Source organism: Chiloscyllium plagiosum, unplaced genomic scaffold (genome assembly GCF_037043375.1).
Source record: "Chiloscyllium plagiosum isolate Xiang-an unplaced genomic scaffold, Cpla_swu_hap1 HiC_scaffold_50, whole genome shotgun sequence".
NCBI lineage: Eukaryota > Metazoa > Chordata > Chondrichthyes > Orectolobiformes > Hemiscylliidae > Chiloscyllium > Chiloscyllium plagiosum.
In genome coordinates this window covers 56,466,967-56,491,887 of record NW_028270188.1, presented here as the reverse complement: position 1 = coordinate 56,491,887, position 24,921 = coordinate 56,466,967, and the positions used below count along the sequence as shown (strand labels likewise).

The following is a 24,921-nucleotide window of genomic DNA, read 5'->3' as shown; positions in this document are numbered from 1 at the left end:
CCGAGGGGGACGGGGGCGAGGGGGACGGGGGCGAGGGGGACGGGGGCGAGGGGGACGGGGGGCGAGGGGGACGGGGGGCGAGGGGGACGGGGGCGAGGGGGACGGGGGCGAGGGGGACGGGGGGCGAGGGGGACGGGGGCGAGGGGGACGGGGGCGAGGGGGACGGGGGCGAGGGGGACGGGGGGCGAGGGGGACGGGGGGCGAGGGGGACGGGGGGCGAGGGGGACGGGGGGCGAGGGGGACGGGGGCGAGGGGGACGGGGGGCGAGGGGGACGGGGGCGAGGGGGACGGGGGGCGAGGGGACGGGGGGCGAGGGGGAGGGGGGCGAGGGGGAGGGGGGCGAGGGGGAGGGGGGGCGAGGGGGAGGGGGGCGAGGGGGAGGGGGGCGAGGGGGGCGAGGGGGAGGGGGGCGAGGGGGAGGGGGGCGAGGGGGAGGGGGGCGAGGGGGAGGGGGGCGAGGGGGAGGGGGGCGAGGGGGAGGGGGCGAGGGGAGGGGGGCGAGGGGGAGGGGGGCGAGGGGGAGGGGGGCGAGGGGGAGGGGGGCGAGGGGGAGGGGGGCGAGGGGGAGGGGGGCGAGGGGGAGGGGGCGAGGGGGAGGGGGGCGAGGGGGAGGGGGGCGAGGGGGAGGGGGGCGAGGGGGAGGGGGGCGAGGGGGAGGGGGGCGAGGGGGAGGGGGGCGAGGGGGAGGGGGGCGAGGGGGAGGGGGGCGAGGGGGAGGGGGGCGAGGGGGAGGGGGGCGAGGGGGAGGGGGGCGAGGGGGAGGGGGGCGAGGGGGAGGGGGGCGAGGGGGAGGGGGGCGAGGGGGAGGGGGGCGAGGGGGAGGGGGGCGAGGGGGAGGGGGGCGAGGGGGAGGGGGGCGAGGGGGAGGGGGGCGAGGGGGAGGGGGGCGAGGGGGAGGGGGGCGAGGGGGAGGGGGGCGAGGGGGAGGGGGGCGAGGGGGAGGGGGGCGAGGGGGAGGGGGGCGAGGGGGAGGGGGGCGAGGGGGACGGGGGGCGAGGGGGACGGGGGGCGAGGGGGAGGGGGGCGAGGGGCGAGGGGGGCGAGGGGCGAGGGGGGCGAGGGGCGAGGGGGGCGAGGGGCGAGGGGGGCGAGGGGCGAGGGGGGCGAGGGGGGCGAGGGGCGAGGGGGGCGAGGGGCGAGGGGGACGGGGGGCGAGGGGGACGGGGGCGAGGGGGACGGGGGCGAGGGGGCGAGGGGGACGGGGGCGAGGGGGACGGGGGCGAGGGGGACGGGGGCGAGGGGGCGAGGGGGACGGGGGCGAGGGGGGCGAGGGGGACGGGGGCGAGGGGGACGGGGGCGAGGGGCGAGGGGGGCGAGGGCGAGGGGGGCGAGGGCGAGGGGGGCGAGGGCGAGGGGGGGCGAGGGCGAGGGGGGCGAGGGGGCGAGGGCGAGGGGGGCGAGGGCGAGGGGGGCGAGGGCGAGGGGGGCGAGGGCGAGGGGGGCGAGGGCGAGGGGGGCGAGGGCGAGGGGGGCGAGGGGGAGGGGGGCGAGGGGCGAGGGGGGCGAGGGGCGAGGGGGGCGAGGGGCGAGGGGGGCGAGGGGCGAGGGGGGCGAGGGGCGAGGGGGGCGAGGGGGGCGAGGGGGGCGAGGGGCGAGGGGGACGGGGGCGAGGGGGACGGGGCGAGGGGGACGGGGGCGAGGGGGCGAGGGGGACGGGGGCGAGGGGGACGGGGGCGAGGGGGACGGGGGCGAGGGGGGCGAGGGGGACGGGGGCGAGGGGGGCGAGGGGGACGGGGGCGAGGGGGACGGGGGCGAGGGCGAGGGGGGCGAGGGCGAGGGGGGCGAGGGCGAGGGGGGCGAGGGCGAGGGGGGCGAGGGCGAGGGGGGCGAGGGCGAGGGGGCGAGGGGGGCGAGGGCGAGGGGGGCGAGGGCGAGGGGGGCGAGGGCGAGGGGGGGCGAGGGCGAGGGGGGCGAGGGCGAGGGGGGCGAGGGCGAGGGGGGGCGAGGGCGAGGGGGGCGAGGGCGAGGGGGGCGAGGGCGAGGGGGGCGAGGGCGAGGGGGGCGAGGGGCGAGGGGGCGAGGGGGGCGAGGGGGACCGGGGCGAGGGGGACCGGGGCGAGGGGGACGGGGGCGAGGGGGACGGGGGCGAGGGGGACGGGGGCGAGGGGGACGGGGGCGAGGGGGACGGGGGCGAGGGGGACGGGGGCGAGGGGGACGGGGGCGAGGGGGACGGGGGCGAGGGGGACGGGGGCGAGGGGGACGGGGGCGAGGGGGACGGGGGCGAGGGGGACGGGGGCGAGGGGGACGGGGGCGAGGGGGACGGGGGCGAGGGGGACGGGGGCGAGGGGGACGGGGGCGAGGGGGACGGGGGCGAGGGGGACGGGGGCGAGGGGGACGGGGGCGAGGGGGACGGGGGCGAGGGGGACGGGGGGCGAGGGGGACGGGGGGCGAGGGGGACGGGGGGCGAGGGGGACGGGGGGCGAGGGGGACGGGGGGCGAGGGGGACGGGGGGCGAGGGGGACGGGGGGCGAGGGGGACGGGGGGCGAGGGGGACGGGGGGCGAGGGGGACGGGGGGCGAGGGGGACGGGGGGCGAGGGGGACGGGGGGCGAGGGGGACGGGGGGCGAGGGGGACGGGGGGCGAGGGGGACGGGGGGCGAGGGGGACGGGGGGCGAGGGGGACGGGGGGCGAGGGGGACGGGGGGCGAGGGGGACGGGGGGCGAGGGGGACGGGGGGCGAGGGGGACGGGGGGCGAGGGGGACGGGGGGCGAGGGGGACGGGGGGCGAGGGGGACGGGGGGCGAGGGGGACGGGGGGCGAGGGGGACGGGGGGCGAGGGGGACGGGGGGCGAGGGGGACGGGGGGCGAGGGGGACGGGGGGCGAGGGGGACGGGGGGCGAGGGGGACGGGGGGCGAGGGGGACGGGGGGCGAGGGGGACGGGGGGCGAGGGGGACGGGGGGCGAGGGGGACGGGGGGCGAGGGGACGGGGGCGAGGGGGACGGGGGGCGAGGGGGACGGGGGGCGAGGGGGACGGGGGGCGAGGGGGACGGGGGGCGAGGGGGACGGGGGGCGGGGGGCGAGGGGGACGGGGGCGAGGGGGACGGGGGCGAGGGGGACGGGGGCGAGGGGCGAGGGGGGCGAGGGGCGAGGGGGACGGGGGCGGGGGGCGAGGGGGACGGGGGCGGGGGGCGAGGGGGATGGGGGCGAGGGGGACGGGGGGCGGGGGGGACGGGGGCGAGGGGGACGGGGACGGGGACGGGGGCGGGGGGGACGGGGGCGGGGGGGACGGGGGCGGGGGGGACGGGGGCGGGGGGCGGGGGGGACGGGGGCGGGGGGCGGGGGGACGGGGGGCGGGGGGCGGGGGGGACGGGGGGCGGGGGCGGGGGGCGGGGGGGACGGGGGCGGGGGGGACGGGGGCGGGGGGCGGGGGGGACGGGGGCGGGGGGCGAGGGGGGCGAGGGGGACGGGGGGCGAGGGGGACGGGGGGGCGAGGGGGACGGGGGGCGAGGGGGACGGGGGGCGAGGGGGACGGGGGGCGAGGGGGACGGGGGGCGAGGGGGACGGGGGGCGAGGGGGACGGGGGGCGAGGGGGACGGGGGGCGAGGGGGACGGGGGGCGAGGGGGACGGGGGGCGAGGGGGACGGGGGGCGAGGGGGACGGGGGGCGAGGGGGACGGGGGGCGAGGGGGACGGGGGGCGAGGGGGACGGGGGGCGAGGGGGACGGGGGGCGAGGGGGACGGGGGGCGAGGGGGACGGGGGGCGAGGGGGACGGGGGGCGAGGGGGACGGGGGGCGAGGGGGACGGGGGGCGAGGGGGACGGGGGGCGAGGGGGACGGGGGGCGAGGGGGACGGGGGGCGAGGGGGACGGGGGGCGAGGGGGACGGGGGGCGAGGGGGACGGGGGGCGAGGGGGACGGGGGGCGAGGGGGACGGGGGGCGAGGGGGACGGGGGGCGAGGGGGACGGGGGGCGAGGGGGACGGGGGGCGAGGGGGACGGGGGGCGAGGGGGACGGGGGGCGAGGGGGACGGGGGGCGAGGGGGACGGGGGGCGAGGGGGACGGGGGGCGAGGGGGACGGGGGGCGAGGGGGACGGGGGGCGAGGGGGACGGGGGGCGAGGGGGACGGGGGGCGAGGGGGACGGGGGGCGAGGGGGACGGGGGGCGAGGGGGACGGGGGGCGGGGGGCGAGGGGGACGGGGGCGAGGGGGACGGGGGCGAGGGGGACGGGGGGCGAGGGGGCGAGGGGCGAGGGGGACGGGGGGGGGCGAGGGGGACGGGGGCGGGGGGCGAGGGGGACGGGGGCGGGGGGACGGGGGCGAGGGGCGAGGGGGCGAGGGGCGAGGGGGACGGGGCGGGGGGGCGAGGGGCGAGGGGGCGGGGGGGCGAGGGGGACGGGGGCGGGGGGCGAGGGGGATGGGGGCGAGGGGGACGGGGGGCGGGGGGGACGGGGGCGAGGGGGACGGGGACGGGGGGGACGGGGGCGGGGGGGACGGGGGCGGGGGCGGGGGGCGGGGGACGGGGGCGGGGGCGAGGGGGGCGAGGGGGACGGGGGGCGAGGGGGACGGGGGGGCGAGGGGGGACGGGGGGCGAGGGGGACGGGGGGCGAGGGGGACGGGGGCGAGGGGACGGGGGGCGAGGGGGACGGGGGGCGAGGGGGACGGGGGGCGAGGGGGACGGGGGGCGAGGGGGACGGGGGGCGAGGGGGACGGGGGCGAGGGGGACGGGGGGCGAGGGGGACGGGGGGCGAGGGGGACGGGGGGCGAGGGGGACGGGGGGCGAGGGGGACGGGGGGCGAGGGGGACGGGGGGCGAGGGGGACGGGGGGCGAGGGGGACGGGGGGCGAGGGGGACGGGGGGCGAGGGGGACGGGGGGCGAGGGGGACGGGGGGCGAGGGGGACGGGGGGCGAGGGGACGGGGGGCGAGGGGGACGGGGGGCGAGGGGGACGGGGGGCGAGGGGGACGGGGGGCGAGGGGGACGGGGGGCGAGGGGGACGGGGGCGGAGGGGGACGGGGGCGAGGGGGACGGGGGGCGAGGGGGACGGGGGGCGAGGGGGACGGGGGGCGAGGGGGACGGGGGGCGAGGGGGACGGGGGGCGAGGGGGACGGGGGGCGAGGGGGACGGGGGGCGAGGGGGACGGGGGGCGAGGGGGACGGGGGGCGAGGGGGACGGGGGCGAGGGGACGGGGGGCGAGGGGGACGGGGGGCGAGGGGGACGGGGGCGAGGGGGACGGGGGGCGAGGGGGACGGGGGGCGAGGGGGACGGGGGGCGGGGGGCGAGGGGGACGGGGGCGAGGGGGACGGGGGCGAGGGGGACGGGGGCGAGGGGCGAGGGGGGCGAGGGGCGAGGGGGACGGGGGCGGGGGGCGAGGGGGACGGGGGCGGGGGGCGAGGGGGACGGGGGCGAGGGGGACGGGGGGCGGGGGGGACGGGGGCGAGGGGGACGGGGACGGGGGCGGGGGGCGGGGGGGACGGGGGCGGGGGGGACGGGGGCGGGGGGGACGGGGGGGACGGGGGCGGGGGGGACGGGGGGGACGGGGGCGGGGGGCGGGGGGGACGGGGGGGCGGGGCGGGGGGCGGGGGGACGGGGGCGGGGGGGACGGGGGCGGGGGGCGAGGGGGACGGGGGGCGAGGGGGACGGGGGCGGGGGGCGAGGGGGACGGGGGCGGGGGGCGAGGGGGACGGGGGGCGAGGGGGACGGGGGGCGAGGGGGACGGGGGGCGAGGGGGACGGGGGGCGAGGGGGACGGGGGGCGAGGGGGACGGGGGGCGAGGGGGACGGGGGGCGGGGACGGGGGGCGAGGGGGACGGGGGGCGAGGGGGACGGGGGGCGAGGGGGACGGGGGCGAGGGGGACGGGGGCGAGGGGGACGGGGGCGAGGGGCGAGGGGGGCGAGGGGCGAGGGGGACGGGGGCGGGGGGCGAGGGGGACGGGGGCGGGGGGCGAGGGGGACGGGGGCGGGGGCGAGGGGGACGCGGGCGGGGGCGAGGGGGACGCGGGCGGGGGGCGAGGGGGACGCGGGCGGGGGGCGAGGGGGACGCGGGCGGGGGGCGAGGGGGACGCGGGCGGGGGGCGAGGGGGACGCGGGCGGGGGGCGAGGGGGACGCGGGCGGGGGGCGAGGGGGACGCGGGCGGGGGGCGAGGCGGACGCGGGCGGGGGGCGAGGCGGACGCGGGCGGGGGGCGAGGCGGACGCGGGCGGGGGGCGAGGGGGACGCGGGCGGGGGGCGAGGGGGACGCGGGCGGGGGGCGAGGGGGACGCGGGCGGGGGGCGAGGGGGACGCGGGCGGGGGGCGAGGGGGACGCGGGCGGGGGGCGGGGGGGACGCGGGCGGGGCGCGGGGGGGACGCGGGCGGGGCGCAGGGGGGACGCGGGCGGGGGGCGAGGGGGACGCGGGCGGGGGGCGAGGGGGACGCGGGCGGGGCGCGGGGGGCGGGGGGCGGGGCGCGGGGGGCGGGGCGCGGGGGGCGGGGGGCGGGGGGCGGGGCGAGGGGGACGGGGGGCGAGGGGGACGGGGGGCGAGGGGGACGGGGGGCGAGGGGGACGGGGGGCGAGGGGGACGGGGGGCGAGGGGGACGGGGGGCGAGGGGGACGGGGGGCGAGGGGGACGGGGGGCGAGGGGGACGGGGGGCGAGGGGCGAGGGGGGGCGAGGGGGACGGGGGCGAGGGGCGAGGGGGGCGAGGGGGACGGGGGGCGAGGGGGACGGGGGCGGGGGGCGAGGGGGACGGGGGCGAGGGGGGCGGGGGGCGGGGGGGACGGGGGCGGGGGGCGGGGGGGACGGGGGGGCGAGGGGGACGGGGGCGGGGGGCGAGGGGGACGGGGGCGGGGGGCGAGGGGGACGGGGGCGGGGGGCGAGGGGGACGGGGGCGGGGGGCGAGAGGGACGGGGGGCGAGGGGGACGGGGGGCGAGGGGGACGGGGGCGGGGGGCGAGGGGGACGGGGGGCGAGGGGGACGGGGGGCGAGGGGGACGGGGGGCGAGGGGGACGGGGGGCGAGGGGGACGGGGGGCGAGGGGGACGGGGGGCGAGGGGGACGGGGGGCGAGGGGGACGGGGGGCGAGGGGGACGGGGGGCGAGGGGGACGGGGGGCGAGGGGGACGGGGGCGGGGGGGCGAGGGGGACGGGGGGCGAGGGGGACGGGGCGGGGGGCGAGGGGGACGGGGCGGGGGGCGAGGGGGACGCGGGCGGGGGGGCGAGGGGGACGCGGGCGGGGGGGCGAGGGGGACGCGGGCGGGGGGCGAGGGGGACGCGGGCGGGGGGCGAGGGGGACGCGGGCGGGGGGCGAGGGGGACGCGGGCGGGGGGCGAGGGGGACGCGGGCGGGGGGCGAGGGGGACGCGGGCGGGGGGCGGGGGGGACGCGGGCGGGGCGCGGGGGGGACGCGGGCGGGGCGCGGGGGGGACGCGGGCGGGGCGCGGGGGGGACGCGGGCGGGGGGCGAGGGGGACGCGGGCGGGGGGCGAGGGGGACGCGGGCGGGGCGCGAGGGGGACGCGGGCGGGGCGCGAGGGGGACGCGGGCGGGGGGCGGGGGGGACGCGGGCGGGGGGCGGGGGGGACGCGGGCGGGGCGCGAGGGGGACGCGGGCGGGGCGCGGGGGGGACGCGGGCGGGGCGCGGGGGGGACGCGGGCGGGGCGCGGGGGGGGCGCGGGGGGGACGCGGGCGGGGCGCGGGGGGCGGGGGGCGGGGCGCGGGGGGCGGGGGGCGCGGGGCGCGGGGGGCGGGGGGCGGGGCGGGGCGCGGGGGGGCGGGGGCGGGGCGCGGGGGGCGGGGCGGGGCGCGGGGGGCGGGGCGCGAGGGGGCCAGAGAGGGGGAGGGAGTCTAGCGGCTGGAGGATTTGAGTTTTAACAGCACTCTCCCTCCGAGTCCTCCCCGCTCCCTCAGTATCCTCCACCTCTCCTCTCCCCTCCCCCACTCACCTCCGTTGGCCTCCCCCTTGTCAGATTCGGGGACCAGGCCGATCTCGGCGTACGAGGGGTCCTGGCCGATCCCCGTCGACGCCATCTCCACGTAGCTGCTCTCGGAGGGTTTGGCTGCGAGCGAGGGCAGGTCTCGGATGGTGGCGTACGGATTCTCGCCGCTGCTCAGCGACCCGCTGCTGGACCGGCCCACCGAGCTCTTGAGGTAATCTGCGGCGAAGACAGACGGAGGGCTCAACGGTCAGAGCGCGAGAGGGAGGGGAACGGGCACCGCATGCGCGCGGGATGGGGGAGGGAAGGGACAGCGCATGCGCGAGCGTCAGGGACACGAGGAACAGTCGGAAGCACGAGGGCAGGGAGGGTCAGGGCATGCGCAAAAGTCAGGGAATCGCGAGGGTAACGGTCAGGGCGCGCACGAGGGATGGGGTAAGGTGTAGGAAGGGGAGACGGTTAATATATGCGCGCGGTTGGGAGGGGGCGTGGCAGGAACACGAGGGAGAGCGCCAGGAACATCAGAGAGAGTCAGGGGAGCGCGAAGGACGGGGAAGGTCAGGGCATGCGCGCGGGAGGCCGGCTCATGAGCGAGCGATGGGGATAGGTAAAGGTGGCGCGCGAGGTGACGGGAGGGCCAGGCATGCGCGCGGGAGGGTCAAGGATATGAGGGAGAGTCAGGGGAGCGCGGGGAGGGGGAGGGGACACGAGGGAAGAGGCGGGTCAGGGCATGCGCGAGGGTGGAGGGAGGGGGGTCCAGGGCATGCGCGAGGGTGGAGGGAGGGGGGTCCAGGGCATGCGCGGGGGTGGAGGGAGGGAGGGAGGGGGGTCCAGGGCATGCGCGAGGGGGGGGGGGTGTCCAGGGCATGCGCGAGGGGGGGGGGGGGGGGGTCAAGGGCATGCGCGAGGGTGGGGGGGGGGGGTCCAGGGCATGCGCGAGGGGGGGGGGGGGGGTCCAGGGCATGCGCGAGGGTGGGGGGGGGGGGGGGTCCAGGGCATGCGCGAGGGTGGGGGGGGGGGGGGGTCCAGGGCATGCGCGAGGGTGGGGGGGGGGGGGGGTCCAGGGCATGCGCGAGGGTGGGGGGGGGGGGGGTCCAGGGCATGCGCGAGGGGGGGGTCCAGGGCATGCGCGAGGGTGGGGGGGGGGGGGGGTCCAGGGCATGCGCGAGGGTGGGGGGGGGGGGGGGTCCAGGGCATGCGCGAGGGTGGGGGGGGGGGGGGGGTCCAGGGCATGCGCGAGGGTGGGGGGGGGGGGGTCCAGGGCATGCGCGAGGGTGGGGGGGTCCAGGGCATGCGCGAGGGTGGGGTGGGGGGGGGGGGGTCCAGGGCATGCGCGAGGGTGGGGGGGGGGGGGTCCAGGGCATGCGCGAGGGTGGGGGGGTCCAGGGCATGCGCGAGGGTGGGGGGGGGGGGGGGTCCAGGGCATGCGCGAGGGTGGGGGGGGGGGGGGGTCCAGGGCATGCGCGAGGGTGGGGGGGGGGGGGGGGTCCAGGGCATGCGCGAGGGTGGGGGGGTCCAGGGCATGCGCGAGGGTGGGGGGGGGGGGGTCCAGGGCATGCGCGAGGGTGGGGGGGGGGGGGGGGTCCAGGGCATGCGCGAGGGTGGGGGGGGGGGGGGGGGTCCAGGGCATGCGCGAGGGTGGGGGGGGGGGGTTCCAGGGCATGCGCGAGGGTGGGGGGGGTTCCAGGGCATGCGCGAGGGTGGGGGGGGGGGTTCCAGGGCATGCGCGAGGGTGGGGGGGGTCCAGGGCATGCGCGAGGGTGGGGGGGGGGGGGTCCAGGGCATGCGTGGGGGGGGGGGGGGGTCCAGGGCATGCGCGAGGGGGGGGGGGGGGGTCCAGGGCATGCGCGAGGGTGGGGGGGTCCAGGGCATGCGCGAGGGGGGGGGGGGGGGTCCAGGGCATGCGCGAGGGTGGGGGGGGGGGGGGGGTCCAGGGCATGCGCGAGGGTGGGGGGGGGGGGGGGTCCAGGGCATGCGCGAGGGTGGGGGGGGGGGGGGGTCCAGGGCATGCGCGAGGGTGGGGGGGGGGGGGGGTCCAGGGCATGCGCGAGGGTGGGGGGGGGGGGGGGTCCAGGGCATGCGCGAGGGTGGGGGGGGGGGGGGGTCCAGGGCATGCGCGAGGGTGGGGGGGGGGGGGTCCAGGGCATGCGCGAGGGTGGGGGGGGGGGGGTCCAGGGCATGCGCGAGGGGGGGGTCCAGGGCATGCGCGAGGGTGGGGGGGGGGGGGGGGGGGTCCAGGGCATGCGCGAGGGTGGGGGGGGGGGGGGGTCCAGGGCATGCGCGAGGGTGGGGGGGGGGGGGGGGGTCCAGGGCATGCGCGAGGGTGGGGGGGGGGGGGGGGGGGGGTCCAGGGCATGCGCGAGGGTGGGGGGGTCCAGGGCATGCGCGAGGGTGGGGTGGGGGGGGGGGGGGTCCAGGGCATGCGCGAGGGTGGGGGGGGGGGGGTCCAGGGCATGCGCGAGGGTGGGGGGGTCCAGGGCATGCGCGAGGGTGGGGTGGGGGGGGGGGGGGGGGGGGGTCCAGGGCATGCGCGAGGGTGGGGGGGGGGGGGTCCAGGGCATGCGCGAGGGTGGGGGGGGGGGGGGGGTCCAGGGCATGCGCGAGGGTGGGGGGGGGGGGGGGGGGGTCCAGGGCATGCGCGAGGGGGGGGGGGGGGGGGTCCAGGGCATGCGCGAGGGGGGGGGGGGTCCAGGGCATGCGCGAGGGTGGGGGGGGGGGGGGGGGTCCAGGGCATGCGCGAGGGTGGGGGGGGGGTCCAGGGCATGCGCGAGGGTGGGGGGGGGGGGGTCCAGGGCATGCGCGAGGGTGGGGGGGTCCAGGGCATGCGCGAGGGGGGGGGGGGGGGTCCAGGGCATGCGCGAGGGGGGGGGGGGTCCAGGGCATGCGCGAGGGTGGGGGGGGGGGGTCCAGGGCATGCGCGAGGGGGGGGGGGGGTCCAGGGCATGCGCGAGGGTGGGGGGGTCCAGGGCATGCGCGAGGGTGGGGGGTGGGGGGGGGGGGGTCCAGGGCATGCGCGAGGGTGGGGGGGGGGGGGGTCCAGGGCATGCGCGAGGGTGGGGGGGGGGGGGGGGGGGGGTCCAGGGCATGCGCGAGGGTGGGGGGGGGGGGGGGGGGTCCAGGGCATGCGCGAGGGTGGGGGGGGGGGGGGTCCAGGGCATGCGCGAGGGTGGGGGGGGGGGGGGGTCCAGGGCATGCGCGAGGGTGGGGGGGGGGGGGGGGTCCAGGGCATGCGCGAGGGTGGGGGGGGGGGGGGGTCCAGGGCATGCGCGAGGGTGGGGGGGGGGGGGTCCAGGGCATGCGCGAGGGTGGGGGGGGGGGGGTCCAGGGCATGCGCGAGGGTGGGGGGGTCCAGGGCATGCGCGAGGGGGGGGGGGGGGTCCAGGGCATGCGCGAGGGTGGGGGGGGGGGGGGGTCCAGGGCATGCGTGGGGGGGGGGGGGGGTCCAGGGCATGCGCGAGGGGGGGGGGGGTCCAGGGCATGCGCGAGGGTGGGGGGGTCCAGGGCATGCGCGAGGGGGGGGGGGGTCCAGGGCATGCGCGAGGGTGGGGGGGTCCAGGGCATGCGCGAGGGGGGGGGGGGGGGGGGTCCAGGGCATGCGCGAGGGTGGGGGGGGGTCCAGGGCATGCGCGAGGGTGGGGGGGGGGGTCCAGGGCATGCGCGAGGGTGGGGGGGGGGGGGGGTCCAGGGCATGCGCGAGGGTGGGGGGGGGGGTTCCAGGGCATGCGCGAGGGTGGGGGGGGTTCCAGGGCATGCGCGAGGGTGGGGGGGGGGGTTCCAGGGCATGCGCGAGGGTGGGGGGGTCCAGGGCATGCGCGAGGGTGGGGGGGGGGGGGTCCAGGGCATGCGTGGGGGGGGGGGGGGGTCCAGGGCATGCGCGAGGGGGGGGGGGGGGGTCCAGGGCATGCGCGAGGGTGGGGGGGTCCAGGGCATGCGCGAGGGGGGGGGGGGGGTCCAGGGCATGCGCGAGGGTGGGGGGGGGGGGGGGTCCAGGGCATGCGTGGGGGGGGGGGGGTCCAGGGCATGCGCGAGGGTGGGGGGGTCCAGGGCATGCGCGAGGGGGGGGGGGGGTCCAGGGCATGCGCGAGGGTGGGGGGGTCCAGGGCATGCGCGAGGGGGGGGGGGGGGGGTCCAGGGCATGCGCGAGGGTGGGGGGGGGTCCAGGGCATGCGCGAGGGTGGGGGGGGGGGTCCAGGGCATGCGCGAGGGTGGGGGGGGGGGGGGGTCCAGGGCATGCGCGAGGGTGGGGGGGGGGGTTCCAGGGCATGCGCGAGGGTGGGGGGGGGTCCAGGGCATGCGCGAGGGTGGGGGGGGGGGTTCCAGGGCATGCGCGAGGGTGGGGGGGTCCAGGGCATGCGCGAGGGTGGGGGGGGGGGGGGTCCAGGGCATGCGTGGGGGGGGGGGGGGGGGGTCCAGGGCATGCGCGAGGGGGGGGGGGGGGGTCCAGGGCATGCGCGAGGGTGGGGGGGTCCAGGGCATGCGCGAGGGTGGGGGGGGGGGGTTCCAGGGCATGCGCGAGGGTGGGGGGGGGGGTTCCAGGGCATGCGCGAGGGTGGGGGGGGGGGTCCAGGGCATGCGCGAGGGTGGGGGGGGGGGGTCCAGGGCATGCGCGAGGGTGGGGGGGGGGTGGTCCAGGGCATGCGCGAGGGTGGGGGGGGGGTCCAGGGCATGCGCGAGGGTGGGGGGGGGGGGGGGGGGTCCAGGGCATGCGCGAGGGTGGGGGGGGGGTGGTCCAGGGCATGCGCGAGGGTGGGGGGGGGGGGGGGGTCCAGGGCATGCGCGAGGGTGGGGGGGGGGGGGGGTCCAGGGCATGCGCGAGGGTGGGGGGGGGGGGGTCCAGGGCATGCGCGAGGGTGGGGGGGGGGGGGGGTCCAGGGCATGCGCGAGGGTGGAGGGGGGTCAGGGCAAATGATGGAGGATAGGGTCTGAATGTGCGCATGGGAGCGGGAGGGTCAAGGCATACGATAGGAAGGGGCAGAGTCAAAATGGGTGAGGGGCAGGACAGCCTGTAGGGGTCGAGGAGGGTCAGGTCAGGGCTGTGGGGGTCGGGGAGGGTCAGGTCAGGGCTGTGGGGGTCGGGGAGGGTCAGGTCAGGGCTGTGGGGGTCGGGGAGGGTCAGGTCAGGGCTGTGGGGTCGGGGAGGGTCAGGTCAGGGCTGTGGGGGTCGGGGAGGGTCAGGTCAGGGCTGTGGGGGTCGGGGAGGGTCAGGTCAGGGCTGTGGGGGTCGGGGAGGGTCAGGACAGCCTGTGGGGGTCGGGGAGGGACAGGGCTGTGTGGGTTGGGGAGGGTCAGGTCAGGGCTGTGGGGGTCAGGGAGGGACAGGGCTGTGTGGGTTGGGGAGGGTCAAGACAGCCTGTGGGGGTCGGGCAGGGTCAGGTCAGGGCTGTGGGGGTCGGGGAGGGTCAGGTCAGGGCTGTGGGGGTCGGGGAGGGTCAGGACAGCCTGTGGGGGTCGGGGAGGGACAGGGCTGTGTGGGTTGGGGAGGGTCAGGTCAGGGCTGTGGGGGTCAGGGAGGGACAGGGCTGTGTGGGTTGGGGAGGGTCAGGTCAGGGCTGTGGGGGTCGGGGAGGGTCAGGTCAGGGCTGTGGGGGTCGGGGAGGGTCAGGTCAGGGCTGTGGGGGTCGGGGAGGGTCAGGTCAGGGCTGTGGGGGTCGGGGAGGGACAGGCCAGGACTGTGGGGGTCAGGGAGGGACAGGGCTGTGGGGGTCGGGAAGGGTCAGGATGGGCTGTGGGGGTCGGGGAGGGTCAGGACAGCCTGTGGGGTTCGGGGAGGGTCAGGACAGCCTGTGGGGGTCGGGGAGGGTCAGGTCAGGGCTGTGGGGGTCGGGGAGGGTCAGGTCAGGGCTGTGGGGCCGGGGAGGGACAGGGCTGTGTGGGTTGGGGAGGGTCAGGTCAGGGCTGTGGGGGTCAGGGAGGGACAGGGCTGTGTGGGTTGGGGAGGGTCAGGACAGCCTGTGGGGGTCGGGGAGGGTCAGGTCAGGGCTGTGGGGGTCGGGGAGGGTCAGGTCAGGGCTGTGGGGGTCGGGGAGGGTCAGGTCAGGGCTGTGGGGGTCGGGGAGGGTCAGGTCAGGGCTGTGGGGGTCGGGGAGGGACAGGGCTGTGTGGGTCGGGGAGGGTCAGGACAGCCTGTGGGGGTCGGGGAGGGACTGGCCAGGACTGTGGAGGTCGGGGAGGGTAAGGGCTGTGTGGGTCGGGGAGGGACAGGGCAGGACTGTGGGGGGTCGGGGAGGGTCAGGACAGCCTGTGGGGGTCGGGGAGGGACAGGGCTGTGTGGGTCGGGGAGGGACAGGGCTGTGTGGGTCAGGGAGGGTCAGGACAGCCTGTGGGGGTCGGGGAGGGACAGGGCTGTGGGGGGTTGGGGAGGGACAGGACAGCCTGTGGGGGTCGGGGAGGGTCAGGGCTGTGGGGTGTCGGGGAGGGTCAGGGCTGTGGGGTGTCGGGGAGGGTCAGGGCTGTGGGGTGTCGGGGAGGGTCAGGGCTGTGGGGTGTCGGGGAGGGTCAGGGCTGTGGAGTGTCGGGGAGGGTCAGGGCTGTGGGGTGTCGGGGAGGGTCAGGGCTGTGGGGTGTCGGGGAGGGTCAGGGCTGTGGGGTGTCGGGGAGGGTCAGGGCTGTGGGGTGTCGGGGAGGGTCAGGGCTGTGGGGGTCGGGGAGGGTCAGGGATGCACAAAGCACAGTCATGAGGGAGTGGGTACAAGAGACATGGATGCAATGGAGGCGGGGCGGGGCGCGACGTCAAAGGTCTGGCCTGTAAAAGTCAGGTGTGTCGGGGTTCAAGGGTCAGGGTTGCCAGGTTATCAATGTTCAACAGCGCAAGCGGATCAGGGGTTGTTGGGTTGGGGAACGTTGGTGGATCGAGGCTGCAAGGGAGGGGGTCAGGGCCCCGAAGGAGGGTGGACAAGGGTCAGGGATGCAAGCAGGGTCAAGGGTCACGAATGCGATCAGGTGAAGGCCGTAAGTGCCAGGTGTGTCGAGGGTCAAGGGTGACTCTGTGTGAGTTCAGCCGGACACTGGAGTCCTGTCCCTGGTGAACGGGATGTGTTGTTTGCCCCCGAATGGGTCTAACTTCCTTCCGGGGTTGGACAGTTCTGAAGAAGCTCACTGGGTTGAGCTCTGGGATCAAGGGGAATCGGGGAGAGGTCAAGCAGGTTGGACCCTATCCCATTGGAATTTGAAAGAATGATCCTGGGGGGCTGCAGGATAGGATGAGAGGGAATCGAGAACTGGAAAGGGAGAAGCGCTTTCAGAATAAGGGTTCGTCCATATTGAAGGCAGAGATGAGGAAGAAGTTCTTCTCTCAGAGGGTCGTGAGTCTTTGAAATTCTTTTGCACAGACAGTTGTGGGGGCTAGGTCGCTGAATACATTCAAGAGTTCAACGGATTTCTGATCGAGGAGGGGGAGGCAAGACGGGAAACGGGAGTTGGAAACTGCAACTTGATGAGCCTGAATGGCTCGAGGAGTTGATTGGCCACCCTCGATCTTTCCCAGTCCTGGCAGCAATGGGGCAAGAGACGATGTGGAAGCGCGGGGACGGGCAGTGGGCTGGACAGGTTCTCGGGAAGGAGGGACGACTGAGAGTTGCAAGGGAGAGGAGCACAGGTGAACAAAGCGTACCTGTGTTATAGTATTTAGCCAGACTGTTGCTGTAGCTGTAACTTCTGTCCATGCCACAGGCACCTGCAATATAGAGAGAGCAGAAGTTGGGAGGGAACAGAGAGAGGAAGGTGCAGGGTACAGGATACAGGGAATGAGAGAGAGAACAGAATAGAGTATCAGAGTCAAAATCCCTGAACGCATCTTAAACTGAAAGTAAGGCTCTCTCTACACTGTCGCCCATCAAACATTCCAAGGACAGGGGCAGCACGGGGTTAAATACAGAGAAAAGCCCCCTTTACGCTGATCCCACCATCAAACACTCCCAGGATAGGGATGCCATGGGGTTAGATACAGTGAAGTAAAAAAGGTGTGTTGGAGTTTCCATCATGACTTTGATGTCTCCATTTTAAAGGAGAGATGGGGATGTTTTTGCCCATCTCATCATCCCCACTTTGCCCGCATCATCGTCACTCAGTCTTGGGCGGGTTATGGGCAAGGTTTGTCATTCATTGCCCCCGACTCCCATCCCTAATTGCCCATCAAACTAAGCATCTTGCTCAGGGGTCATTTCAGAGGGCAGTTGGGAATCAGCCCCCATCGCTGTGTGATGGAGATGGTGAGGGGGGGTTGGGTCTGGAGTCTCTTGTAGGCCCAGACCAGTTAAGATTTCCTTCCCCCAACAGTAACCCCAATGACGGTCATCACGGTCACCAATACTCCAGAATGGTTTTTGCCCTCTTTGTCAAACCGTCCCTACCCCTTCACCCCATCTCCAAATTGCAATGGCCGCCAAGTTGTTCACTGATCAAACTGGAAGGTGACACAATTATAGTGGGTCAGCCCCGAGTGTGTAGCACGTTCCCAAGGGGCTGCGTGGCCTCCTGCTGCTCTTACCGAAGTCCTTGTGTTTGGGGCTATGTTTCCAGTCAGCTGGCAAGGTGGCGTTGGTCTCCAGGTGCCCAACTCCCACATGGTCCCTCTCCTCATTCATCTTCTTGGCAAAGAGTTGGTTGTTGGTGGTCTGTCCAGAGAGAGAGAGAGGGGTGGGAAATTCTAAGCTCTGAGCCATTTATTCCGTGGACTGAGGGGGTGAGGAATCATGGGTCTGGGCTCCGATGAATGTCACAAATCCCCACAGTGAAAATAGAAGCCACTCAGCCCATCGAGTCTGCAGCAACCCTCCGAAATACATCCCATCCAGACGAACCCTGTATTTCCCATGGCCAATCCACCCTAACCTGCTCATTGCTTGCAACTGCAGGACAATTTAGCATGGCCAACCCACCCTAACCTGTACATCCTTGGGCACTATGGGACAATTTAGCATGGCCAATTCACCCTAACCTGCACATCCCTGGGCACTACAGGACAATTTAGCATGGCCAATCCACCCTAACCTGCACATCCCTGCACACTACGGGACAATTTAGCATGGCCAACCCACCCTAACCTGCACATCCCTGCGCACTACGGGGACAATCTAGCATGGCCAATCCATCCTAATCTGGACACCTTTGGACTGTGGGAGGAAGCTGGACCACGCCGAGGAAACCTACGCAGACACGGAGAGAATGTGCAAACTTCACAGTCTGTCGCCCCGAGGCTGGAATCAAAGCTGGGTTCCTAGCGCCATGAAGCAGCAGCACGAACAACTGAGCTGCCCAGTGTGCCATCGCAATATGAACAGGGTGAACTGAGCTTGCGAAGATTACTTCAAGCACGTTTGATCTCACACTAGCTGAATATAAACACTCAATCCCATCACCCCAGCTCTGCCAGGAGGGACGTGGGAAGAGGGAGAGGTGACAGTACCTCCTGCCTCTTTTACCTTGGCACGTGCTAGGGCCTTGCTTTCAAAGAGGTTCCTTTTGACTAATGGCTGCCATGGTGCTTGAGTGTGGGTCCTGTCAGAGAGGGGGATGGGACTTTATCAGACCCCTGACCCAAGGGTGCGCCCACCCAAACGCTTGCCAGTCCATCCACACCCAGGACCGCGGATTCTCGCTACCTGCCCACCCAGCACCATTCCTGCAGCACCCCCAAAGTTGCAATGCCCAAGGTGTGAATGAATCAGGATCCCGGTCCTAAAATCTTACCTTGATGGAGCTGGTCCTGTCGTGGTTGTTGGGGAGCTGCGGCACAGGTGGGGGACTCGGTCGATACTGGGAAAGCGTGTGATAGCTGGGGTTGGCGTAATAATGGACATAGCTGTGTGGCACGTCTGGGGGCAGAGAGAGGTCAAGAAAGGGGTTAGAATTCTCAAAAGGGGAAGATTGGATGTACACAGTCACTCTTAGTCTCTCACTCACACCATCTCTCTCTCTCTCTCACACACACATATGCACCCACTATTTTTACAAGAGCAGGGTCAGAGGCTGAGAATCCTGCAGGGAGTAACTCCTCTCCTGACTACCCCCTCTTTCCTCCCACACCCTGTCCCACCATGGACAAGGCACAAGTCAGGAGCGTGAGGGAATACTCCCAAGTTTCTCTGGATGGGGGCAGCTCCGACAACACTCGAGAAGCTACCCACCCCCCCGCTCGATTAGCACCACACCCACAAACACCCCCTCCCTCCACCCATCCTGACACTCAGTCGCAGCAGTGTGTACCGTCTAGAAGACCAACTGCAGCGAGGCTCCTGAGAAAGCAACTTCCAAACCTGTTAGCTCTATCCCCTGGAAGGGGGCAAGGGTGGCAGATACATATCAAGGGAATGGCAGTCCCTTGATAGTTCCCCTCCAAGCCCCTCACACGGTCCAAACATGGAAATATATCAGACGTTCCCTTGGGTTCAGAATCCTGCAACTTCCTCCTTAATGGCACTGTGCAGGGTGTCCCTGCAACATAGAGAGTGGGGGACTGCGGCATTTCAAAATGACAGCTCATCCCCACTTTGCTTCTATCTAATTTTATTTTCTTTGCGTGGATCTGTGAGGTCCACATTCAGAACTAGATGTCAATGTATCAGCACAGACACCCAGCTCAGAGGGGAATGCATTAACTCCTGTCCTGGGAGTGTTTGATGAGGCGACAATGTAATCAGAAAGCATCCGAGGACCGGGAGAATCAATGTTTCCTGAAGAAGGGCTTATGCCTGAAACGTAGATTCTGCTGCTCCTCGGATAATGCCTGGCCTGCTGTATTTTTCCAGCACCACATTTTTCAACTCTGTCTCCAGCATCTACGGTCCTCACTTTCTCCTCCCCGACAATGTAGTCAGAACTTTACTCTGTACCTAACCCCTGTGCTGCCCCTGTCTGGCGATGGGGGGAGGGGCGACCAGTGTAGAAAGAGCTTTACTCTGTACCTAACCCATGTTGTCCCTGTCCTGGGAGTGTTTGACAGGGGGGGCACTGTAAAGAGAGCTTTACCCTGTATCTAAGACCGTGCTGTCCCTGTCCTGAGAATGTTTGTAAAGGGACAGTGTAGAGAGAGCTTTACTCTGTTTCTATCCCCATGTAGTTCCAGACCTCGAAGTGTTTGATGGGGGACAGTGTAGAGGGAACTTTACTCTGTGTCAAACCCTGTCCTGTCCCTGTCCCGGCACTGAGCCCAGGGTTTTTCATCACCAGGTATGCCCTCCCCCCTCACCTGGCACTGCGTATTCCCCGTTGGAGACGCTGGTAGCTGGGGTGTAGGTCACGGCGGGTATCCGGTTGCTTTTGCCCCTGTACTTGTACCGGAAGCAGATGAAGGCTGCAAGCAGGATGACTAGCACAGAGAGAAGGACAATGATGCCTGTAATCGCCCCGAGTGAGCCCCCATCCGCAGGGGGAGCTGGGGAAATTCCTGTCGATCCGTTCCCTGCAGTCGAAAGGCAGCAATAACAACAGAGCAATTGGCACTGGCTCTCAGCCCCTTTTACCACACGTCCCCTCGGGTACATCTCTTACTGGCTGTCTGAGGTGCTACCAGTGTTGAGATGGGGCACGGTTTTATTTACAACAGACTGAAAATATCTTAGCAAGCATCAAAACGTCTGCTCTCCTGTTTCCAGTCACCTTTGTGGTCCAGGCTCTCAATCAAGCACTGTTGTGTAGATCAGTTACCAGACCGTCCCCATACCAACGAGGCAGGTTTTCCATCAGATAAGGTGTTGGCTGAAGGACTGAACCGGCTCGTGGACAAAGGGGCACCTTTCCTGACCCCTCTCCCATACTTGGCCTCAGCGCTGACCCTCCAACAGTGGCCACTGCCTCGGTGCTGACCCTCCAACAGGCCCGCTTCCTCAGCCCTGACCCTCCAACAGTGCCAGCTCCCTCAGTGTTGTTGCTGTGTAGAGTGCCAGTTGGATTAGAGTACCCAGGTCTCTGTTGTGAAGAGCTGGGGCCTCCGAGACCAGTGCATGCCTGGGATTGTGGGACGAGGCCTCGGGTTCTATTTTAGCAGTGTGAGTGGGGAGTGCTGCGCCGCTGAGACTTCCTGCTGTACCTGAGCAGCTTCCCGTCACATGGTCACACGTGCTGTCATCAGGACACTCGCAGGACCTGAGGCAGTCATAGCCGAAGGTTTTGGTGGGACACTCTGCGTGGGGAAATGGGGCACATTAACACTTCCTGACCAGTTGTAGGTGCTGCCCTGACTCCGCCCGCTCATCGCCCAGAAACCCCTTCGCCCCACAATTCTCACACTTACCCCGAGGTTGGCAATGCTTCCCAATAACCTGCCCCCACTCCTTCACTGTAACTCCTCTCCAACTGACAATTCCACCTTCAGCTGTGATCGTTGAGTATCCCTCTGGGGCAGAAGATCATGGCCGTTCGGCCCATCACAAACTCAATACCAACAGCGCCCATCCCAGCATCTTCAGCTCCTGCATTCCCCACCCCTAGACAGATCCCAAGAAGGCGATTGAGAGGTGACTTAATAGAGACATATCAGATAATCAGAGGGTTCGATTGGGTGGACGTTGAGAGTCTTTTTCCTTGGATGGTGATGGCTAGTACGAGGGGACATAGCTTTAAATTGAGGGGTGATATAGGAGAGACGTCAGAGATAGTTTCTTTACTCAGAAGTAGTAGGGGCGTGGAACACAGTGCCTGCAACAGTAGTAGACTCACCAACTTTAAGGGCATTTAAATGGTCATTGGATAGGCATATGGATGGGAATGGAATCGTGTGGGTTAGATGGGCTTTCGGATTGGTTCCAAAGGTTGGTGCAAAATCAAGGATCGGTACTGCGCTGTAATGTTCTATGTTAGATGAAATCTCTGCCCCAGATTCAACGACAGGTCATCCACCCCCATGCTCAACTCTTTTGAGGGGGATATTCGAAGAGGGGGTGATGAGAATTCCAAAACTTCCCCCGCCTACCCCACCACTTAGATGTCGGATTGTGACATTTCTCCTTATCTCTTTCTGAAGTAACAGCACGTCTCCAACCCAGTGTTGTTGATAGCCCAGTCCCAAGGTTTGGGGTGTTGGGCAGGATGGGGTGGGCCACATCCGAACATTGATCCCTGTTGAACCCCCTCGCTGATCACATCCGTTGCCATCAGAATGCATGTCCCATCAAACCCCTGCCCCCCTTTCCCCCCCCCCAATTCCTCAGGCTCCTGATCCAACCAAACCCCTTTTTCCACTAATCCCCCCCGCCGTACTCACCCCCCCGCCGTACATATCCTTCCCAAAACACCGAGGAACAGGAGAAAGAAACCGCGTGCCGTATTCCAGACATAACCTTGCCATTACCCAGCCATTAAGACTTCAGCACAGTTGCCTGCCCCTAACTGAGACTAAACTCCCTCAAAGTGGGTCTCATTTGTAGACAGGCAGGAGGCTGGGAGAACACAGCAGGCCAGGCAGCATCAGGAGGTGAAGAAGGTGACGTCTCAGGTATAATCCTTCAGGACTGAGGGTGGGTGCGAGGGGAGCTGCGGATAAAGGGAGTGGACGAGGCAGGGTGGTGAAGTGGGGATAGGCGAAGACAGGCAGAAGGTCCGATTGGTTGGTCAATGGAAGGAATAGATCCAGTTAGTGGCAGGGAGGAGTGGAAGGGGCTGGGATGGGCATCGGGGGTACGGGGAGGGAGGTTATTTGGAATCAAAGAACTCACATGTTGAGTCCTCAGGCTATGGGCTGCCCAGGTGCAAGGTGAAGTGTTGTCCCTCCAAATTTGCGGTGTGGTTCATTATGGCGATAGAGGAGACCAAGGATGGTCATGTCGAGAGGGAGGGAGGGGGAAGGGGAATTGAAATGGGCGGTGACTGGGGGGCCTGGTCGTCCCCTGTGGGCCTGGCTGCGATGCTTGGTGAACTGTTGCCTAAGTTTAGATTAGACTCTCTACAGTATGGAAACAGGCCATTTTGCCTAACAAGTCCACACCGACCCTCCAAAGAGTAATCCACCCAGATCCATTCCCCTACCCAATATTTACCCCGACTAATGCACCTAACACAATGGGACAATTTAGCATGGCCAATTCATAGAGATGTACAGCATGGAAACAGACCCTTCAGTCCAACCAGTCCATGCCGACCAGATATCCCAACCCAATCTAGTCCCACCTGCCAGCACCCGGCCCATATCCCTCCAAACCCTTCCTATTCATATACCCATCCAGATGCCTTTTAAATGTTGTCATGTACCAGGCTCCACCACTTCCTCTGGCAGCTCATTCCATACACGTACCAGCTTCTATGTGAAAAGGTTGCCCCTTGGGTCTCTTTTATATCTTTCTCCTCTCACCCAAAACCTATGCCATCTAGTTCTGGACTCCCCCACCCCAGGGAAAAGACTTTGTCTATTCACCCTATCCATGCCCCTCATGATTTTATAAACCTCTACGAGGTCACCCCTCAGCCTCCGACGCTCCAGGGAACACAGCCCCAACGTACTCAACCTCTCCGTATAGCTCAAATCTTCTAACCCTGGCAATGTTCTTGTAAATCTTTTCTGAACATTATGGATTGTGGGAGGAAACCTACACAGACACAGGGAGAATGTGCAAACTCCGTGCAAACAGTCGCCCAAGGCTGGAATAGAACCCGGTCGTTGGTGCTGTGAGGCAGTGGTGCTAATCACTGAGCCACTGTGCTGCCCTAAGGTATTTACATTCGGTCTCCCCGGTGCAGAGAAGATCACATCGGGAGTACCGGATGCAGCACACCAGGTTGGAGGGGTCCTTCTGTCTGAGACACCCACCCGCGCCCCTTATGTCTGGACGGTCTCTGCCAACATCGCCGCGCCCCCCGCCTCCCCACCCCTCGCCAACACGCCAACTCATGCACTCCAGGGGTCCATCCGCGGCAGGTTACTCACTCTGAGTGCAGTAGGTGCCAGTCCAACCCTGGGCACACTGGCAGCTGCCTGTCGATGGGAGACAGGTCCCCCCATTCTCGCAGGCACACCGGTGAATACAGTCAGGGCCCCAGGAGCCAGGTGGGCAGGCTGTGGGAGGGGGTTGTAGAGGAAAAGACAGATTCTTGCACAAAGCGTTTTCACAAAGACAGCATTTCTTTGCGCTAAAGCAGAGTGCCAACTTGTTGTGTCATCCCTCATTTGTGCTTTCTTTGAGTAGTGTTCCCAGTACAGAGTTGGGGCCATTTGGCCCCTCCGATCCATGCTGGGGATCCTGCTCCACACCAACCATACCCACCCACCAACACACACTCCTCTTTATCTCCACCAACAAACCCCATCCCGCTATTCCTCTCTCCCTCTGTCTGTTTAACCATCTTTCCTCCTCCAGTGAATCTCCTCTATTCACCCTCACCACTCCCCATTCCCTCTCCCCACACTCCTCGTGGGAGCAAGTCCCACATTCCTTCTCCCCCACTCCCTGTGGGAGCGAGTCCCTCATTCTCCCCACCCACTCGCCGTGGGAGCGAGTCCCCCATTCTCCCCACCCACTCGCTATGGGAGCGAGTCCCCCATTCTCACCCCCACCACTCCCCGTGGGAGCGAGTCCCCCATTCTCCCCACCCACTCGCCATGGGAGCGAGTCCCCCATTCTCACCCCCACCATTCCCCGTGGGAGCGAGTCCCCTATTCTCCCCCCCCCCCTCCACTTTCCATGGGAGTGAGTCCCCCATTCTCCCCCACCCCCCCATGGGAGCGAGTTTCCCCATTCTCCTCCCACTCGCCGTGGGAGCGAGTCCCCCATCCTCCTCCCCCACTCCCCGTGGGAGTGAGTCCCCCATTCTCCCCCCATTCCCCCCCCACTCCCCGTGGGAGCGAGTCTCCCATTCTACCCCCCCCCCCCCCCCCCCCATGGGAGCGAGTTTCCCCATTCTCCTCCCACTCGCCGTGGGAGCGAATCCCCTATTCTCCCTCCCCATACTCTCCCGAGAGTGGGACTGCCTTGCCTCCACCCACCTCTCACCATGGGAGCAAGACCCCACTATTTCTCCCCCTCATTCGGAGCAAATTATCCATCTCCCTGTGGTGAAGTACTGTGGATGAATGACTGAAAATTTGATCAAAGACAGCTCCTGCACTGTCGGTCAGTGCTGAGGGAGCGGACACTGTCGGATGGTCAGTGCTGAGGGAGCGGGCACTGTCGGAGGGTCAGCGCTGAGGGAGCAAGCGCTGTCAGAGAGTCAGCGCTGAGGGAGCAGGCGCTGTCGGAGGGTCAACGCTGAGGGAGCGGGCGCTGTCGGGGGGGGTCAGTGCTGAGGGAGCGGGTGCTGTCAGAGGGTCAGTGCTGAGGGAGCGGGCGCTGTCGGAGGTTCAGATCATGCTCCTGATTTACACTGCTCCGAGCTGTTCTGCCGCACTTTGCTGTCTCACCGTCACCACGGTGACAGCGGCCATGATCTTGTCTCCTCAGTTACTCACAGTGTCCACAGCTTGGGCCCATGTACCCCGGGGGGCACAGACAGGTACCGTTCTCCGGGTGGCAGTGGGGAACCCCGTTCAGGCAGCGACACCACAAGGCACAGTTCTGGCCCCAGCGGCCCGGGTCACAGGTCCGATCACAACGGCGACCTGTACGTCCCAAAACAGAAACACACCACAATGGGGCTCCACGTTAAGGTCGCACTCTAACCTCACACCGTCCCCCAACCCCTGGGCCATCTCATCTGACAATAAACCAAGATTAATTCTCTTATTTGTGCTTTTAACAATCCAATTCCTACACTTGGCACCACAGGTGGCCATGAGATCGGAACGAGTGCAAATCTCCTACCAACCTGCACTTTTGGGTTGACCACTGCTACCAAGCCTCCCCAATTAGTACATATCCCAACACACACTCACAGGGGAGTCGCTTCCTAAACTCGGCCAGGCTAAAGGATAGTCTGAGATAGGTGACCGTATTGTGAGATACGCCATGGCTGATCAGCATCGGGCTGGTCTCTAGCTATTGGGAAAGTTCTTGTAGGCTTGCAACCCACTCACCCACTCCGTACACCCCATCTGCAGGTGCCTTCCTGATATAAACCTCACTTAGCCACTGATCCACCCCCAGTCTGTCCCCTTTCTCTATCACACTGTTTCCCCACTGACCCCCCCCCCGCCCCCCCCACATCGCAGTCAGCCTCTC

The 24,921-nt window shown here is 71.1% G+C and overlaps 1 protein-coding gene across 1 annotated transcript in view; it reads right to left on the bottom strand.

Moving 5' to 3' along the window:
- The window catches only part of LOC122548314 (uncharacterized), a 92,955-nt gene that overhangs the window by 6,307 nt on the left and 61,727 nt on the right, over positions 1-24,921 (bottom strand). Inside the window, exons 14-20 of the mRNA XM_087985120.1 lie at positions 24,213-24,362; positions 22,695-22,823; positions 19,026-19,238; positions 17,528-17,652; positions 16,326-16,452; positions 15,450-15,512; positions 7,850-8,059 (exon numbers count right to left, since the gene is read on the bottom strand). Of these exons, the coding sequence (XP_087841246.1) occupies positions 7,850-8,059; positions 15,450-15,512; positions 16,326-16,452; positions 17,528-17,652; positions 19,026-19,238; positions 22,695-22,823; positions 24,213-24,362 (1,017 nt within the window). The remainder of the gene's footprint in view (positions 1-7,849; positions 8,060-15,449; positions 15,513-16,325; positions 16,453-17,527; positions 17,653-19,025; positions 19,239-22,694; positions 22,824-24,212; positions 24,363-24,921) is intronic.